Source organism: Lynx canadensis, chromosome F2 (assembly GCF_007474595.2).
Source record: "Lynx canadensis isolate LIC74 chromosome F2, mLynCan4.pri.v2, whole genome shotgun sequence".
Classification (NCBI taxonomy): domain Eukaryota; kingdom Metazoa; phylum Chordata; class Mammalia; order Carnivora; family Felidae; genus Lynx; species Lynx canadensis.
The window spans coordinates 6,817,647-6,831,933 of NC_044320.2; the positions used below are offsets into that span (position 1 = coordinate 6,817,647).

The window sequence follows — 14,287 nt, forward strand, 5'->3', positions numbered from 1 at the left end:
AAAATCACGATGCACCAGTAAATGAAGAAAAGGGAACGAACAGAATAATCCTGTCCGCAGGGACTAGGACCTTTACGCTCCGTAACAAACTACAAGAGAGGCGTGAAAATCAGCTCTCCTTTCTGGCAGGACACGCCCACGTTTCGTGCTCCGTCACGGAGACAGCGACATCGTTTTCGAATCTGGAACATGCGTAGAATCCTGACCTCCGGCAGCGAGGGGCAGCCATACAGGGCTCTCTAGTGTGCACAATCTAGAGCTTCCTGAAATAACAACACTTTGTTTTTCCAGTTTATTTTCAAGTGGACGAGACTGAAACGGACAGCCTTTATTAAGTGACACACAGATCATTTGTTCGTTCGTTGTTGGGAGACCACAAAATAAGACGGGATTTCCCTTCCCTTTTTTAAAACAGGCTTTCCAAATTAAAAAGGCATACCATTTTATAAAAACATTTCACAGGACATAAAATTGTGAAACAAAAAATTAAGACGATTTTCAAGCTCCCAAGTGAATTCATTTACTGACTAGGCACGTTGGTGAGTTGACAATTCGTAAGCAGTCCACAACTTGAAGGAAAGTCCCTGAAAGAGAGGAAAATGAAATATATTTGTGGACATCAAGAAACTAATAATTATCTATGCTCTGCTGGGGGTGGTGGGATTTAGGCAGAGGAAGCAGGCAAGCTGAAACTGAGGAGAAATAAGGATGTTAAGGGAAGACGAGGCAAAACAAAATAACAGAAATTTAAGAACATAAAATATTTGTGTTTAGTAAGGCAGATGAATGGTTAACTAGTATGGTGAGAATCAAAATACTCTCCAACGCGACATTTATGGGTCTGATTTCAGAATGGCAGTGCCTTGTTTTACATGGAACTCTAATACCAAAATGTGAAACGGGTCCCCACAGGAACACACTGACGGGACAGTCCTTGACTTCTTGTCGTCTGAGATGAGACCCAACTTTCAGAAATATTTACAAGTTTTTCATTAACGCCAAAGAATATATTTTGATGTGCTATATATTATACAACCATGATTTCAAACAAACCCAGTGGCAATCGAGAGGGAACGAAAGCCACCCAATCACAACGGAGAAGTGGCCGTCACTCTACTCCACAGCTCTGGTCACACACGTCTGGCCCCAGGGACCCGTCACCACCACACTGTTTGCTCTTGGTGCCCTATGACCTGGTCCTTCCCAGCGCTCCAGCATCCCCCATTGCTCTGCCGGCTCGGGCACCTGCTCACGTGCCCACGTGGGGTCACCAACGTCCGCCTTCCCGCCTGCACCAGCCCGTTAACACCCGACATTCTTCTCCCTGCTTCGAGATCTCAGCTGAGCTCTAGAAAGCTCCATGCAGGTGTCCCCTTCTCTGTGAAACCTCGGCCTCCTCGCCCTCCCTCACAGAGTTCACCACCATTTCCTCTGCACGGCCTCTGCCTTTGCAGAGCCTGTTATTACTGCGTGGGGCCAGGGACGGTGAGCCACACGGGCCACCCGCACGTGCTACGACTGACCAGGGCAAACCGGATTTAAAGGCTAATGCTGCATGCACAAGGTAAACATCGAATGCAGTAGATCTATCGGCTGGGGTGTGGTCTGGTTAATCAGTATTTCCTGAATCGAGTGCCAGCAGCCAGTACTCTCAGAGCGAATGGGAAAGAGGGTTCTTTTGGCAAAAAGGGAGAGGGAAGATCCCGACGTACTGTCAGGATGGACAAGGAAAGGTGGGCGAGGACACTTCAAGGTACCCTCGTGGGCCCCCCAGACCGCGGGCGGCCCTCGGAGCCAATCTGCTCAGGCTGGGCAGTGGGAGGAGGCCCACAGCCTCACTTGTCCACACAGGGATCCAACCCACGGCGTGCCAGTCGCCATGCTGGGCGTCAGAGACCCTTTCAAACCCGTTTTGAGTAGAGGAGTTTTCCGTGCTAACGGTTGTATACGGTAAGAACGCACGTGGCAGTCGGGAATTCAAGCTTCCCCCAGAAAAGCATAATCAGGGACACCATTACGTCCGTAGAGAACCACGCAGTAATATTCCTAAAATATGCAAAGACTTAATGAACCTGGCTCAGAAATTCATTCTCAAAGACGTATACAAACGTGCACGATAACAGAGATGCAGGGCTCTGCTTTCTAGCACTGTCTTTAGTGGGCGTAAAATACGGGAGGTGAACTGCATGTCTCAATCTTTGTTTAAATTAGAATAGTTAGTTCATATATATACCATTCAGCCAATGGAAACAAAAAGGCAGCTTTACAGTATAAATGACAGAAAATGAATTCTAAGCTATACTCTAAAGCGAGATGAGGGAGGTAGAAAACAGCGTACTGTTCTGTATGTAAAAAAGCAACAATTAGAAAAGAAACCTATGCTTTGCTTATGCACAGACTATCTCTGGAAAAATGGACAAATACACAAAAAACCATGCAAACAGGTGGGTGTTTGGGGTACGGGTGGGAAAGAAGATCAACTTTGCATTCTATCCTTCGGAATTTTAGATTTTGTACCAAGCACATGGAGTACCTATTAAATACAGGCCATATTTTGGTTTCCCGACTTCGCATTTCCCACTGAAAAAGCCAGTGGTCACAGAAGTTACTTAATCTCATTTTCACCGAGAAAGCAAACTTGTAAGAGTGCCAAGTGCTCAGTGCTGGTGTTTGAAAAGGCACAGGGTCGTCCGCTCCCCCCGCTCACTCGCTCGCTCCTTGTGGAGCATGTCAGCAGCCCCTGCCGTGTGCCAGGGACCACGCTGGCACCTGGATGAACCAGTCAAACAAGACACAGTTCCATGTTTGCGGGAAGACAGACGCATCAACAAACAGGACAGAGACCTAGCTCTGGGAGCCCCGCTCACGTCACAAGGGCTTCTGCGCCTGCTCACTTAGTCCGTCTCCCCTTTTAGTGGCCTGTCAGGTTCGAGGGACCTTCTGAGGTGGCAGACAGGGGACGTAAGGCCTGGATCTTGCCAGTAGTGGTGGTCAAAAGGTACTTTTATGCATCTAGATCTACATCTGAATGATGTAGATGATTAAAACCTGTTTAGGGGCACCTGGGTGGCTCAGTCGGTTAAGCGTCCCACTTCGGCTCAGGTCATGATCTCGCAGTTCATGAGTTCGAGCCCCGCGTCGGGCTCTGTGCTGAACAGCTCGGAGCCTGGAGCCTGCTTCGGCTTCTGTGTCTCCCTCTCTCTCTGCCCTTCCTCTCCGTCTCTCTCAAAAATAAACATTAAACAAAATATATTTTTTAAACCTGCTAAATTCTCTGCAAATGGAAGGGTGACTGACTCCGCCCGGTAAGACCAAGGACGTCCTGTCCCGTCTCCCGTGCTGCGGAGACACCGTGCCGCCTCAATTCATCAGGTTCGCTCGTGTATCTGACTGCTTGTTCACCTGCCGCTTCGTGGGCACAAGACGTGGTCCATACATGAAAGATGTTTCTATGACGGTCGGAGGGTGGGTGGAAAGGAAAGTGAACGGCCCCTCGAGGGACGCTGTTTTGCAGAATTCGGGCAGCTACAAGGGTTCTCCACCCCCAGGGATCCCACACCCAGGCCTGATGTGGAGACCGTGTGCCAAGGAGGCTTCCCCGGCAAGGCCAAGCTTCACGGTTCACTTCAAAGTTGGACAGACCCTAACGACTAGCTGTGCCAAGAGCTGGGTGAGAGGGAGGGGCGAGGAAATGTGACTCAGGCAGAGGAGGACAGGAAAGCACTGTGAGGGATGTTCAGTAGCAAGGCCGGAGCAGGGCGGGGTGGGGCGGGGTGGGGGGGGAGAGCAGTGCCGGAGCAGGGCAGGGAGGGGTAGAGAGCCTGCTGGAGCAGCTGGGAGGCAGGACCAAGATGGGGCCGGGCTTTGTGTTCAGAGCCAGGGATCTGAGCTTTACCCTGAAAGCCACGGGAGCCACTGAGGGGCTCATCACACAAAGATCTGAAAAACGACTTCAGGACTAGGTGCTCATCACTGAAACAGAATCCCACTGAGAATCTAATCAGTTGGATTAGACAAGAGGAGGACGCAAGTCAGACTGGGAAATGTCCTACAACCCATCTCAGAGATGGAAACAGAATCAAGACAAGGTAGATTTTGTTATTTCAAACACAGTGATGGTTTTATTTTTCCCTTGCTGTCTGTATAAGACATTGACGGATATAAGCAGTAGACATTATTTGCATAGAAAGTAACAAACTTTGTTATTTATATTCATGACCTAAATCGTATCAAGTGGCTTACGTTTTGGTTACTTAGACTTCTGATTACATTTTTATTTTTTTCTCCAAATCATTCGGTTTAGACTCTGGGATTCGTTTCTCTGTACACACTGGCCAGAGCAGAGTCACTGTCTAATTGTGAGTGAAACCAATGAGCTAGACTGTCTGAACTGTAATACTATTGACACGAGCGGGTGTTTTGTTTGCTCTCTGCTAACTCCTCCTACCACCCCTGACACTGTGTGTTAGGAATCCTACTGATCCCCCGACCACTCTTTCCTATTCATGGTCTTGCTGATAAGCCCTTACTCTGCGGAGAGGAGGTCGAGGATGAAAGGTAGGGCCCTGTGTTTAAGACAGTGTGTCCGGATATCGGATCGACAGCCCGTGCAAACAGGTTCCTACAAAGTTCTTGCTGGAACGGAGATGCCCAAGGCACTTTCTCCGCCTCGGGGGCTGGAGTAGGGCAAGTTTGGAGATGAGGAGGATATCATTACTGAAAACGGGGTCAGCGCGTCTAAGCTTCTTAGCAGGAACCGCAAGGCCCTTCACCACGCGTCTCGTGCCTACCCAGATGGCATCGCCTGCTGCTTTCTCTGATTGCCCAACATAACTGATTTCCTAGATAATCGTGCTTTTTCATAGCTCCAAGTACTTACATAAGGCAACAAGCAAGAGCAAACACTTGTTAGTGCCGCGCACGTTTCTTGTCCTCATACGGCGACACTGAGGTGGGTGTCTCATTACTGTGCCATTTTATGGGTGGGGAAACTGCCACTGCAGCTGCAGTCGAGAGAGGTTTAGTGACCTAACCAAGGTCATAAAGCCGGTAGATGACGGAGCTGGGGCCGGAGCGCTTCCGAGAACACCTTCCCCAATGTGGTCAGGTTCTCTGTTCCTGGTGCTAACTCCCCTGCTGGCACCCGCCCCACCTCCACCCACCCACCTAACGGGAGCGTCTCTCTTCCACGCGCCTGCCTCTGTCCTACCGACACCCTCCTCGACCACCTCCCCCGCAGGCTGTCGCGTCTTCGGGGACGGGACGACGTCCCACAGCACAGTGTCTGCAGCACAGCAGAGGCTGGGTCAGTGGACCCGAATGAATACTGATAGCGGATCAACAAGGCATCTCCTGAATATGAGAAGATTCAGAGCCTAAACGCAGTCAAGGAGATTTTCCAGGAGGGCATCTGGGGCAGAGGTGGAAGACAGCCAGAGCGCGGAGTACTTCTCAATCACATCGAACTAATGCTCAGTGTTGTGGGAGTCACTTCCGGGGATACAAGGTAACATAAAGAGTAGCCCTTGCTCTTAAACAGCCTTTAGTCCAACGGGGGAGTCAGTGCTCGTCCAGAGGAGCGACAGTGTGATGGCCACCAACAGCACAGACTCTGGACAGGACGCGACGGTTCACTGTTGGCTCTACGCGTTGCAGGGTGTGTGAGTTGATGTGAGTGATTTCACCTCTAGAAGCTTAAGTGTCTTCCTTTGTAAAAAGGGGATGACACTCACCTTCTTAAAGCTTTAAGGATTCAGTGAAATCACTTACTGAGAGTGATAAGCTCGTGTGTGGTCGCAACAGCAACTTGTAGCCAATCTAGGTCCTGTGACATCAACGCTGAAACGAAGAAGTACCAGCCGAATTCAGAGAGGGCCGAGGGATGGTGGCCACAGAAGGGAGGGCACCAGGCCACGTCCTGGAGAACGGGCCCGGTTTCCGTGGGCGAAGGAGCGGGGGCCAGCACGTATGGTTACAGTCCACCCCTTCCATCGCCCTCCAAATTACTTCAGAGGAACAGGGAGAGAGAAGGCTTGGCAGGTACGTGCCAAGTACAGGAAGCCCTTGAGGCCAAGCAGGAGGCTTCTTGTCCGATAGCATTCCTGGTGGTTCCAGACCTTTCTGGCTCACAATCCCTTTTTACAGTCCAGGGGAGCTATGGGTTCTTTAAAAAAATGAATATAAACATAAAACTGAACAATAATTCCTAAGACTTAGCTGTGAAGAGGGGGTAAGCCTGGGGGTTTACCCTCTGGGGACCGATCTTTAATCCCTCACTTAATAAACCTACATTTATTATTCAGCGTGCTAATCCCCCCTCCAAAATTACTTAATATGGAAGGAAAGTAGTGACAACCTTCAGTGTAACACTACACATTGAAAAAAAATGTGTTCTGTGTCACATTCCCTTTTTGTGCAAGAAAAGACTCTCCCCACCCCTCAGAAACCCAAACCCCAAAACTTTATTTTGGTCCATGAGACTAAAAAGAACTATCCTCTTCCTAACAGTAATTTGATTTCAGGCTAATTTTGGCCAGTGGAGGGGAAAAACGCTCAGCTATTTCCAATACTGATTAAATATTACACAATTCACAATTACACTTCACGTTACTGTATGACTTTCCAGGTTACAAAACACCCTTTAACATTCGCTCACTTAATTCTTAGTAACAACTATATGAGATAAGCGTCACTCTCATTGAGCTGCTGTCCCAAGGTACACAGGAAGGGGCAGAGCTCAGATACAAATACTTTTAAAACCTAAGACTCTCTGGGAATATAAGAGCTTAAGTAGCAGTGTGTTTCTGATGGTTCAGAAAAACACAAGAATATGGTGAGACCAAAACTAACGATACATTTCCCTCACAGATCCCTACATGTTGAAAAGAATTATGCAATTTCATAAAACACACTTTATAGTACTTATAAAATAGTTTGTTTTGCAACATCAGAAAGGAAAATACACACACACAGAATCATACTTTCAGAAGCCCTAGGATACGTATTGTCAAAAATCTGCAACCTATCAGTGTAATTTTTTGCCTGTAAATATATAGAGAGAACACAGTTTTTTGTTTTTTGTTTTTTTTTTCTTCAAATCAGGCTCGACACCCAGCATGGAGCCCAATGCAGGGCTTGAACTCACAACCTTGAGATCAAGACCTGAGCTGACAACAAGAGTCGGACGCTTAACCGACTGACCCACCCAGGTGTCCTGCCACACGGTCCGTTTTTAGAAAATAACACCGGGCTCATATTATACATTAGGCTTGATAAACTGCTTTTTTTTCCTTAATAGTTTGGAAATTTTTTCATATGGTTGACTAAACGTATTTCTTTACCGAAGAAAGTAATCCAAATATTAATAAATAGTGGGACGACCGGTGTCTCTGCCTTGTGCATCACAACCAAAGCTGACTGGGTCTGACTTGTTCACGTTCAGGAAGCTTCTTTGCTGACTGGAGGAGTTAATTCACGGTAATCACTAGTGCTGGTAATAGGAACCAGCATGGGATATTTTCCATGTGACTGTAGATAAGCATGAAATTGTCTTCATCTTCCGCAACACATCAAAATAATTGGAACAAAAGGCACGACGTACCTTTGTTTGCTCCCCGGGCACAACCAGTTCCTTTGACTTCCCAAGATGGCTGACATTTCCTAACAAACAAACAAACAAACAAACAAAAAAGGCCTTTTTACTCAAAGAGAAGGAAATCTCTTAAGAAATAAAAATTAAACATTTTATATCATCTACAATTAAAAAAAAAACTTAACCCAAACAATTAAAAGAATAACTTTATTAAATATTTGTCAGTTTTAAGAAGTGCCCTCAATTACTAACCAAATAACGTATTACAAACCACTAGTTATGAGGTTTTACATTTGTTTAATAGGGAATAATTGGCCCCAATTAAACTGACTGAACTAAGGCTTTTTAGATTACTAAAACAAATTAAACTTTTTAAAATGAGAATTTAGGTGATCTTAAAACCTCTCTAAAATGGATAATGAAACTTGCTAAGTTGTAATCTCCCTGGTTTTATTAGTTATATTAAGATAAATTAAGTGAGATTAAAATCTTATTTGATTTATTTACCTTTGACAATGAAGACCGTTTAAGGGTTACACATCCTCAGCCTTGGCGAGTGCGACTCAATTAGTCAAGTCAGAGTGTCTTTAAAAGCTTTGTGCTTATTGCTTCCAGCATGGAGCGAGGTGTTCATTAAGGTACCAAAATTCTCATAAAAAATCCAAAGTTGCACTAGTGAAAAAACGCTCAACAAGATGAAAACTGATCACATGTTTTTCAGAAAATCAGTATAGTTATTTTAAAACCAGTTTTTAAACAAGATTTGGTTGTGCGTAGGTTTAACGTGTCACTCACGCAGCTTGATAACCATTTGGACTCTTTAAACAGCATTTAAATCTACGGTGAGTAGAGAATGGTACATTTAATTTTATACCATTTTTTAAGTAAGTTGTACAATGTTTAGTGTGAACCCTTTTATGACAAGCGTTGTTAAATGAACTCTTTCCCTGTTTACAACTATTTATGAAGGCCTTTTTAAATAAGCAAAACATGAAATTGTTAGCTCACACACACGAAATTTCTTTCAAAAGTTTATTTAGTATCAAGCAAGAGGAGACTTTGCTTAACACTACAGAACATTTCAAGACTTGAGTTACAAAAGAATACCACATTATTTGCACTTGTAATTGGCTTCCCTTTTTACGCATGTTGGCAAGAGAAAAAAAAAAAAAACTAGCATATGGCTGAAAGATAAAATAACTAAATTTCTATGGAAACCTTTAAAATGAAAGGTGAGGCTTATGTTAAAAGGATGGATTAACATATTTAGTAAACCTATTTTTTTGTTTAACACTAGTTAATCAAAGTTATTTTTTTTTCCTTTTGATGACCTATTTTTTTCATATACAGACTGGAAATAACAAAATTTTACATGTCTTTTTTTTTTTTTTTTCCTTTTTTCTGCCCAGGTTGATGTTTCAACAAAGTAGTTTTAAAGTTCCATCCATTCAGATTTTAAGCATTTTGATTTATTTAAAAAGGGATTGTTCATAGAAAAAAATTACTTTGAACAGTATACAGGACTGGTGGAGATTGGCTATTTCACAACATCAGACAGTACAATCAGTATCTGCCATATGGCTGGTCTCTGTAGACGCCCTTTGCTGTCCTCGCTGAAGGTGCCTTGTGTCTTGAGTTAGTCCAGTCCTCTTGCCCTAAAATCAGTAAGACGAATCGCAATTAGATCACTGCCATGGATCCCGCTGGCTTCATTTTTCAGAATCTAACTTAACCCTTGAACCAACGGTAGCTGTCATATTGAAGACATATATCCCTGATGCACTAGGAAAAAACCAACGGTATTTACTTAAAAAAAAAAAAAAAATCACAGACACAATGGAAAATGGTTGTCCTCTTAACAAAACCTAACAGCATGGGAAGAAAAATGAGTTTTGTGTCTTCAATGGCAACCGACTTCGCAAGAACTTGCCTTTGGGCCACTCATTTAACCAAAGCTCACAAGCTCAAACAGCAAAGGGAACTGCCTTTTGCTAAACGTCAAGATACTTCTGAATGGGAAAGAGAATGGGCAGAGGATCACTTAAATTTCTTTCTTTCTTTCTTTTTAATGTTTATTTTTGAGACTGAGAGGCAGAGTGCGAGCGGGGGAGGGGCAGAGAGAGAGGGAGACACAGAATCCGAAGCGGGCTCCGGGCTCCGAGCCGTCAGCACAGGGCCCGACGCGGGGCTCCGACCCACGAACCGTGAGATCGTGACCTGAGCCGAGTCGGATGCTCAACGTACTGAGCCACCCAGGCGCCCCCACTTAGATTTCTTTTAACAGCAAAAACATAGAAAACGCAGATAAAAATGTGTGCGGGCAAAAGGAGACAAACACAAAGAGCAACGCGGGGATGGGGAGGGAAAGAGAATCGCCGACACCATGTCTCCCGGGCCCTTCCACGGAGAGTTCAGTGAAGGACAGTTGTGTTGGGTGGAATGCAAACGCCCCGACAATTCTTCCTGGATACGAAATACACCTAGTGACGGAATGTTCGTTGTCAGGCATCATACCAGTATCTCCATCCCAGACACAGGTCTGGAGTAACAAGAGGCATCCGTGATCTAGACCTCCTGAAACTAAACACCTGTTCAACCCCAGCACCCAGTCGTCACAAGTCTCTGCCAGCAAATGGTTAACGTCTCTGCGGCAACGTACAGCAAGTGAAAAGCCATGTGTCCACTGAGACCAATTTAAAAAGGCTGTGAAGGAAAAACACTTAAAATGACCTCTTCTTTTGATACAAACATGCAATCAACGTCACTCCCTCAAGCTAACTTGCATCAATTTAAGCGGACAGCATCCAGCAAACCAAGGTATTTCTCTTAAGTGTTTGTTACAAATAACAAAAAAAAAAAAAAAAAAAAAAAAAAAAAAAATCCAAGGTGAGGTCATCACAGCTTGGGGGCAGGTGATATAACAAAACGCACTTCAAAAGGAACACCGGAAAATGGTTTTTCAGTTATGTTCAGAGAAATGTCAGAACATCCATTAACCAGAATCCTGATTCACTTGCGCTGGGTACCAGGCATTTTATCAGAGCTTTGCAACTGATTGAAGCTTCCTGTTCTCTGATCTCTTTGCCCTCCGGCAAAGGAGCTTCTTACTATCATTATGTTGCTGCCGCCAATTCTTTTAATTAAACCTGTCCTCCTTCTGCACACTGAGACTTTGGACGCGGATTCTCCTGCATCTCTACCAGCTCCCACTGAACTCAGACGGGTTTAGCTGTCTCCCCGCAAGCTGGAGAGAGGGCCTGACGTCCTGTCCCTGGCTCAGTGCTTTGGTAACCTTTATGGAAGGACTCCCACAGTCATGTTTTCAGAGCATTTGCGATCGGAGAGGAATTAAAATATGAAGATGGGGGTGGGAGAATCGTTTTAGAGCTGCAGACTCAATGACTTCATTTTCCTTTACTGTCAAGAAGCGAAGACACTTCAAAAAGCGCCACGCTTTCAAGTGTCTGCAGTTTGGCAAACGATTCTGTAATTGAGAAAATCAGCACATGGCAATCAACCCAAACAGAAAATCTAAGTTGAGGATGTGAATCTATGCAATTTCCTATGAGTATTTGGTCCTCTTTAAATATTAAATTTAAATCTTAAAGGAGCTTCTGAAAATAGCTAGATATGTACAGACGAACGGAGAGGAAGCTGCTGTTTCGGTCAAAACGTCTTTACGAGGTACGTTCTCCTCCGTTAAGATCTTGAAGGTGTTTCTGGGACCATCCCCCCGCTCTGCTTCCGGTTCACTCTGGCCAGGTACTCACCGTAGGAGTCGTACGTCTCTTCACTGAGTCCATGTCCGTAATCATAGTAATCAGCACCACTGCAATGAACAAAACACGCAAGAAATAAAAACGTAAATAAAGATGAAAACGCAGGAGAAAATGACTTGGCTGTGAGTCTGAATCACATTCAGCGAAGTATTCTAAAACAGTTACCAAAGGTTTCCAACTTTAATGCCTCATAACTGTGTTTGACACTTGAGCCACAGCAAGTGGCCAGTGAGCACGGAGTGAGCACGGAGTGAGCGCCTCTTGCGCGTGATGGATACCAAGACCGTCCTGGAGGAAGAGTCTGCAGAGACCGCGGGCGGGTCGCGGACAAGTGCAGCTGCCCCGTGCCAGGCGCCTCGCGGGTGCAGAGGGAGGAAAACCACGGGTTCTGTCCACCAGAAGGCAAGGACCTTCCTTCCTCTCTAGCTCCAACCTCCCAGAAAGCCCGATGCTGTGTGACCTGTGGGCTTTACAACAAGGCCTGAGACTCCACGTTTCGTTTCCCCAGGACTATGCCGTCACTGTCAGGAAGTGGCTACCGGTCAAGAGGCCGGCACGATGACCGTGTCGTGACAGGAGAGCAGGAGGTTTCCCTGCCGTCCGGTGACGGCAGCCTCACCATGCGTGTGAGGATGAGGCCGAGCATCTTTTCAAAGCACAGGCGCGTCTGTGTTCTCATGTACAGCGTCCTTGAGAAAGCGGGGGGTCGGAGGGAGCCCGTCACCAGGGCCATTCTGCTGCAGACGATGCAAAGGAGGCTACACGTACACAACATATTTCAATCAGGCGTAATTTTTTATAGGAACAGACCTATGGAAAAATCTAGATTACTAACCCACGGCAGATATAAGCAGTTTATGACGCTATTTTGAGGATCCAAGGGGGAGCTCCCACTCACCCTCTCAGGCTGTCCGCTTTCCCACTCTACTTAATTTTGTAGGGAAACAATCGTCCTGAATTTGTTATCCTGGATTGTCATGGAAATAAACATTCTCATTATTCCAACCCCATGCAATCAAGTAAGAAGTTCCAATCAAAATGGAAAATGATCAGCTCAGCTGCTTAACACCTTAAGAAGTTGCAAGATGAATAATAAACTCCACGCTGTGAGTGTTGCCGAATGCCAGCTGCCGAGATCCCGTGGAGTCCTCACGGCAGCCCCCGAGGTGAGTATGAGTGTCATACCCATTTTATAGCTAAGGATGCTGCAGATCTGAAAGCCAGGGCGCCGGCCTCAAGTCTCACAGAGAACAGACAGGTGACACGCTCGTTGGTCAAACCCACACCTGGCTCTCCTCCCCACGCTTCACTGTCAGGTGAGCACTACCAGAGACTCATCGGCTCCGACGGCCGCAGCACAGCACGGCGATCCTAGGAGGAAGGGGTAAGCACGGGGGGGCGGGGGGGGGGGCGTCCCTTTTTGCCTCAAGTGCGTGGGCAAGGGCCTTCACCTCTGCTCCGCCTTCTGCTAGAAATGTTCTTCTTTCCTCTCCTTCCAAGCTACCTGCTACTCAGTCTTTAGCCACAATGTTACTTCCTTGGGGAACTTTCCCAATCTCCCAGAGTCAGAGGGCTCCCCAGAGCAGCCCTGTCCTTGCTTTTCCCCCACCCCCGCCCCCCAGCACAGCCCCACTCTACACGGACGGAGTCCACGGAGGAGGTGCGCCCCCACCATTGGCTGCGTTGTGGTGGCTACCTGGACAACGTTAATGCTCAAGCAGCTCTGAGCACCCGAGGGCGGAAGCCAAGGGGTAGGGAGAGGGAACAGAGAGGAGATGGCGGCAAGGGCCTTGCAGGCGGGGGAAGGGCACACACGAGGCACGGATGCAAGAAACAGGCTTCAGAATTTGAGTCTACAAGTACTTCCATCAGGGTCAAGAAGCACTGACCAAATGCCGAGCCTAGAATATTCCTCCGTATAAAATGCCTCCTCCATGTGCAAAATATAGGTCAGATCTTGTTCTCCTGGCTTACTCACATCCTCACTAGCCAATTAAACAGTGTCCCATACTGGTGATGACGGGAGCCTGCTGGCATGGAGATGGAACGTACGCTCTCTGGAATGTTCTGTGTTAAGCCCCATGGTTTTTTCAAGCATTGCCCAGGAACAGGGCAGTCGCTCTTACAGCTGACCTATTATATACCAAGTGGCAATGTGTAATTTTTCTGAGGAATTGCGTGCGGCTACAGAGTTTTAAAAAAACGTCTTCAGATGGAGAACTGGCACTCCATGAGGGCGTGGGAGAAAGGAAGGGAGCGTGGGAGGAAGGGCCTCTGATGAGTGAGACCCGGGCTGCACTGACCGCCTCTCTGCAGACATGATCTCACTGAACCTCCACAGAGTCACCATCCTTGAACAGGAAGCAGCTGAGGCACAGTGACGCTGAGCCACCAGGTCACACAGCTCAGAAGGGACAGCACCTACACTCGAAGCTCAGGTGCCAACGTCACCACGTGCTGAAGACCTATGCCAGGGGTGGGGGGCGGGCTGTGCGGTTTACCCAGACCTGCCCCGCTCCCTCCCCGAACGTCTCACTTGCCCGTCTGGGGTTTCCATGACCCCTCCTCGCACCCGGAAATGTAAGTCAGGGTCCACGTGAAACTCACTGCCGTGTGATCGTGATGAATTACAACTGCTTTACTTGTCTGTCTGGTCTCAAATTCCCTCCCTCCCTTTCAACAGTTGCAATTTTCCTTGAGGGCAGCACACAGATCTATGGCGAGAGGGAAACAAGAGGGACTGGCTAAAAAAACATCAAAGAAACATTCACATTAAAAAAAAAAAAAATCCAGCAGAAACAAGAATGAAAGAAACAATATTGCTTTCCTCCCTCTTAAGGTTTTACAGCTTTAAATAGGAGAATTGCTTAAGTAGAATGCTCTTTTTCATCTTGAGGACAGAAATTCAGAAAGGAAC

At 46.6% G+C, this 14,287-nt stretch overlaps 1 protein-coding gene across 1 annotated transcript in view; it reads right to left on the bottom strand.

The window, feature by feature from the left end:
* Positions 1-313: 313 nt before the first annotated feature.
* Positions 314-14,287, bottom strand: part of KHDRBS3 (KH RNA binding domain containing, signal transduction associated 3) — a 127,777-nt gene continuing 113,803 nt past the window's right edge. Inside the window, exons 9-12 of the mRNA XM_032591973.1 lie at positions 11,362-11,420; positions 8,099-9,246; positions 7,601-7,659; positions 314-584 (exon numbers count right to left, since the gene is read on the bottom strand). Coding sequence (XP_032447864.1) covers positions 9,155-9,246; positions 11,362-11,420 — 151 coding nt within the window. The 3' untranslated portion in view covers positions 314-584; positions 7,601-7,659; positions 8,099-9,154. The remainder of the gene's footprint in view (positions 585-7,600; positions 7,660-8,098; positions 9,247-11,361; positions 11,421-14,287) is intronic.